Source organism: Erigeron canadensis, unplaced genomic scaffold (assembly GCF_010389155.1).
Source record: "Erigeron canadensis isolate Cc75 unplaced genomic scaffold, C_canadensis_v1 Conyza_canadensis_unscaffolded:231, whole genome shotgun sequence".
Lineage (NCBI taxonomy): Eukaryota > Viridiplantae > Streptophyta > Magnoliopsida > Asterales > Asteraceae > Erigeron > Erigeron canadensis.
Window position 1 is genome coordinate 1 of NW_025215638.1, and position 5000 is coordinate 5000.

The window sequence follows — 5000 nt, forward strand, 5'->3', positions numbered from 1 at the left end:
AAATCCGCCCGTTAGGATTACTTGTCAATGGTTGATCCAATTGATAGATTCGCCTTCTGAAACAAGAAGTTCTGGCCCCGAGGGATAATATCAACAACTTGACGTCCATCCGATGCATCCGCTATGGTTATTTCGTATCCCCCCTTTTCTTTTCGTAGGATTTTGCTTACTATACCTGATGCTGTAGCATTATAAACTGTATTGTTACTCTTGCTCCCGTCAGGATAAATTTGGCCCCTTCCCCTGTTTCCGCCTACGTATATAGGATATTTTAAGAAGTGCGTGTCTTTCTTAGTAGCGGGGTCGGGGAAGAATAGGAAAGGTGATTTCACTATATTTCTGACCAGGAACAGGGCCTATCACAAGAATATTTTTTTGATTGGGACGATAGCTCTGAAAAGACAGATTGCCCATCTTTTCTTTTATCTCGGGGGAAATACGATCGGGAGGGGCTAATTCAAAACCCTCTGGTAAAATAAGAACAGCCCCCACATTCAGGGCTCCTTTTTTACCATTAGCAAGAACTTGTTTCACTTGCATATCATAAGGAATTCGAACAACTGCTTCAAATACAGTATCGGGAAGTACCGCTTGCGGAACCTCAATATCCACCGGTTTGTTAGCTAAATGGCAATTGGCGCATACAATACGTCCAGTCGCTTCTCGTGGATTTTCATAACCCTGCTGTGCAAAAATGGGATATGCATTTGAAATGGATGTACGAGTGATGATATATATCATGAGCGATATGGAAATAGATCGAGTAATTTGTTCCTTTATCCAAGAAAAAGTATTTCTAGTTTGCATGATCCAACCATTGATCCCGAAAATATATTTATACAATAAATTTGGGTAGGTCACTAATGGAGTTTCCTATCCACGATTCTGTTATTTACTGGAATAATTTGTTTTGACTCGATTAAATTAATATATATGGAATATAGGAAGGATGAATCTCCGGGCTGGGTAGAAATAGAAAGCTATTTTCAATGCTTTGCTTATGTACAACTGCAAAGTAAGAAACATTATAATTGGATTAGGTAGATAATTTTTCAGTCATTCATAGAATGATAAATCACTACAAGTGACGGAGATACGCGATTTAAATAACGGAAAATCCAATATTTTAAAATTGTATCTAAAATGACTGGAAAAGTTGAAACAAGGCCAGATATAATTTGATCATTATGAACAAATCCAAAATCCTTGTAGACAAAGCCAATCATCAGTTCCCAACCATGCGGCGAATGAAATCCAATACATAAATCAGTTAATAAAAGAAGAGAAAAAGCTTTTATTGTATCACTTAAGTTATATAGGAATTCTTGAGCCCAAGAATTAAGAATAACGAGTTCTTTATTACCCAAAATAGAATAACCACTTAGAATAATGAAACATATTATATTTGTCGAGAAGTGCAAAATCGTATGAATACGACCCTCGTTGTGTATCTTGATTAATTGGATTGTTTCTTTGTGAATTCCTATACGAAGGTTTTGTAGATGTGTCTCCGAGTATTCCTTGATCATTTCCTCTAAGAAGAGGAGTTCCTCTAATTCTATGAATTTTTCTAGAATATTCTTTTCTTCAAGATCATTCAAAAAAGTTTCGGATTGCCTAGTGTTCCACCAATTAGTAACCCATGATTCCAGACTTTTTTGAAAGGAGAGAGAAATCCACCAGGGCAAAAATACTATAGATGCAAGATATAAAAGAGGAGTGAAGGCTTTCTTTTTTGCCATTTTTTCATTTGTGAATTGTTAATGAACCCATCTCATTCGTCGACTCTATGTAATCTAATATTTTAATCTAATATTTCTCTCACGCATCAGTTCTATTACAAGTTATCAAACCTATGAATCTATTCACCCTTTTTTTTGTGATTTCGTGGTTAGGCCTTGAATCTAGAAAAAAAAATACGGAAAAAGATGAAAAATTCGAATGAATATATATATATATGAATAATATGATAAATAATAAAAATTGTTTCCCTATATCTCAATCAGTCAAATTCGAAGCATATATCTCTTTTCGATGAACGCCCGGAAAAACTACTTTAAAGAATGAATAGTATTCAGATTTTGAGACAAAAGAACTCCTTTTCTATCATTATATAAAAAAACCTCTAATATTTCGAAAAAATTTAACTGACTATGAGTAGTCATCGATAGAATAATTGAGGTAATTTTCTGAAAAATATTGTGAAAAATGAGTGACAAAAAACGACATAAATAAATTGGCTACATTATAAGAGATCCAAAAGAGATCCAAATTTTTCATTTTTCGTCATGTCATTAAGTCTAAAAAGAAGCTTCAAAAAAATTACAAGATCTGATCTATCTGAATCTAAAGTTTCAATTCCAACAACTAAAAAGGGGGAATTTCCTTATTTCGAAATGGTTGATTATGAGATTTTCTTTTTTCTTATTTTTTTATTTAATTTAATTTATATAATATTAATATAATATAATTGAGTTGTGTAATTGTGTAATGTGTATGTGTATATTTCGATACATATAAAAGATCCCCCAGGTTTTTTCTACTTGTTCCATATATGTCTGCTTTGACTCGAATGAATGTTCTGAAGAAACCTCAATTAAGTTATGTTATAGAAAAAGAGGATTCTTGCTTTTTTGCCCTCCCGCGAGAAAGCATTAATTTCTCTGATTTCTTAAAATACTTCAATAGGTACACGCAAGAAATAAGCCAATTCAGCAGCTTTTTGTTCCATTTCCCGTGGAGTAAAATTCTCATCAGTACGAGTCAATGGAATGGCTCCCTGGCCTCTGATATCCATATAAAGGACACGACGAGCATAAATACCCTCTTTAACTTCTATTCTGACGGACTGAATATCTTTTATAAGAAATCGGAGGAAGACCCGACGATTTTTTCCAGGGAATCCCCAACGAAAGATACACACTATTCCGTCTTTTCTATCAAATCGATCATAACCACTACCTACATTCCACGAAATTGTGCACCACAAATAGGAGCTAATAAAAAGACCCGCGATCCCATAGAAAGACATCACAATCCCTTGTGGAAAAAAAACTATTTGCTGAGACGGAAATAAAGATATCAAATTTCTACCAAGATAACTCGAGGTTCCAACCAACAAGAATCCTAATGAACCTAAAAAAAGGATAACAGCCCAGCAGAAATTACTTGTTTTTCGAGCCCCCATTATAGGTTCTATCCATATATGTTCTGATCGACAACTCATACTTGATCCGGTTGCTTTTTTTGGAATTGAGAGAATACCCCAAATGAATTTGCCGTTTATTTCCGAAGTAACTCGCATCAACTAGCACTAGTTTGATGTGAACCTTTAGGAGTAATTCATTAAATTGGTTAGATCTAAACTAATAACACACCCTTCGTATGACTCACTAAAGATAGCCACATGTATATAGATAGACCAGCTTTATCAGCTATTTGTCGATTCGGGTCTATTTGAAACTAGTTAATAGCATTTTGGGGAGATTTCGACGGAAGCCTCTTATACCATATTTAGCTAAATGGATATCTGTGTTATGATACAAGCGTCAGTTTTGAAAAAAAAAAAAGATAATATTTTGCGCCCTCGGCTCTAAACAATCTTGTTTTTTTGAACATGAAGAAATAAAGAAGCCATTGCGATTGCCGGAAATACTAGGCCTACTAAAGGGACCAAAACAGAGGGAAAATTAAGAGTTGTCATAGAATGGGTACCTCGATTTACTATTTGTACCTGTTATTTTTATTTAGATTTTATATTTATTTATAATATAAAGAAAGATATCTTATTCTTATTATATAATATATATATATATAAAGATCTTATCTTACTTATATATATATCTTCTTCTTAATCTTATATATATCTTATCTTATATATATATATTTAATAATTAATTTATTTATTATTATTATATATACTTATATCTTACTTCTTACTTATATATATACATATTCATTATTAATATATTATAATTATAATAATATAATAAAATAATAAAAATATATAATATAGTATTTATTTATATTATAAATAAATACTTTGATTTGATTATAATTTGATAATTCTAAATTGGAATTATTACTACTTAAAATTTTTATTAATATCTATATCTATTAAGATTAAGAATTATATATCTAAGTCTAAGTGAGTATATAATGTAGTTTTTCGTCTTTCTACATGAAAAATTTGAGAGGATATGGATGAGATATTATTTTCTTCATTTTTTGCTCTTGTCTTCGAATTTCATTCACTAAGCAAAAAGTTTTTTTTAATGAATTAAATTAAATTTATATTGATTCAAGGGTTTGTTAGAATCCCATCCAGCAGGGATTCTTAGTCATAATAGGATTATCGTACGCTATAGAAAGATAAAAACTATATTTTCTAGATTTTAATTTAATTATATATGACGAGAAGAAGATTTTTTATTTGCCTAATTTCACGAAAAAAAGAATTTCATCTTTTATCTTGTTATCTTATTAATAGAGACTTCTTGATCAATAATCAGGAATATAGAAAAAGGGTCAGATTTCCGATTTTATGTGACTTTTGATTCGTTATACAATTAGATCTTATGTCAACAAAGAAAACCCTTTCGTCTCAATTTCACTTGTATTCCGATAAACGAATTACTTGTTTGCTCAAAATAAAATAATGGACTTAATGTTCTAATTTTGATTCAAAGGAAAGAAAGTGTGGAGTTGAAATAACTCACTCAGAACGCCTTTTAAAGGATTACGTGGTACGATTAGATCGAATAAACCCTTCTGGAATAAATACTCAGACGCTTGTGAACCTTCGGGTACTGTTTTATTCAATGTTTGTTCAATTACTCTTTTACCCGCAAAGGCAATGTAGGCATTGGGTTCGGCAATAATGATATCCCCCAACATACCAAAACTGGCTGTCACCCCACCAGTAGTAGGAGATGTAAGGATTGGTACATAGAATAATTTTTTATTTGATTGATAATCATATAAAGCAGAAGATATTTTAG

General features: G+C 31.7%; 2 protein-coding genes and 1 pseudogene across 2 annotated transcripts in view; all 3 read right to left on the reverse strand.

Moving 5' to 3' along the window:
* Nucleotides 1–8: 8 nt before the first annotated feature.
* Nucleotides 9–1190, reverse strand: LOC122584360 (annotated as a pseudogene).
* Nucleotides 1191–1292: 102 nt separating this feature from the next.
* On the reverse strand, nucleotides 1293–3797 carry LOC122584369 (photosystem I assembly protein Ycf4). Its single transcript, XM_043756557.1, has one exon. It carries the CDS (start codon nucleotides 3302–3304, stop codon nucleotides 2672–2674), a length of 633 nt encoding a protein of 210 aa, XP_043612492.1. The 5' UTR covers nucleotides 3305–3797; the 3' UTR covers nucleotides 1293–2671.
* A 552-nt stretch (nucleotides 3798–4349) lies between these two features.
* Nucleotides 4350–5000, reverse strand: part of LOC122584362 (acetyl-coenzyme A carboxylase carboxyl transferase subunit beta, chloroplastic) — a 2236-nt gene continuing 1585 nt past the window's right edge. The window contains exon 1 of the mRNA XM_043756551.1: nucleotides 4350–5000. This exon is cut by the window's right edge and continues 1585 nt beyond it. Coding sequence (XP_043612486.1) covers nucleotides 4672–5000 — 329 coding nt within the window. The 3' untranslated portion in view covers nucleotides 4350–4671.

What these genes read in the sequence shown, in the direction of transcription:
- LOC122584369 (XM_043756557.1), bottom strand. Translation starts at nt 3,304, where the DNA reads ATGCGAGTTACTTCGGAAATAAACGGCAAATTCATTTGGGGTATTCTC.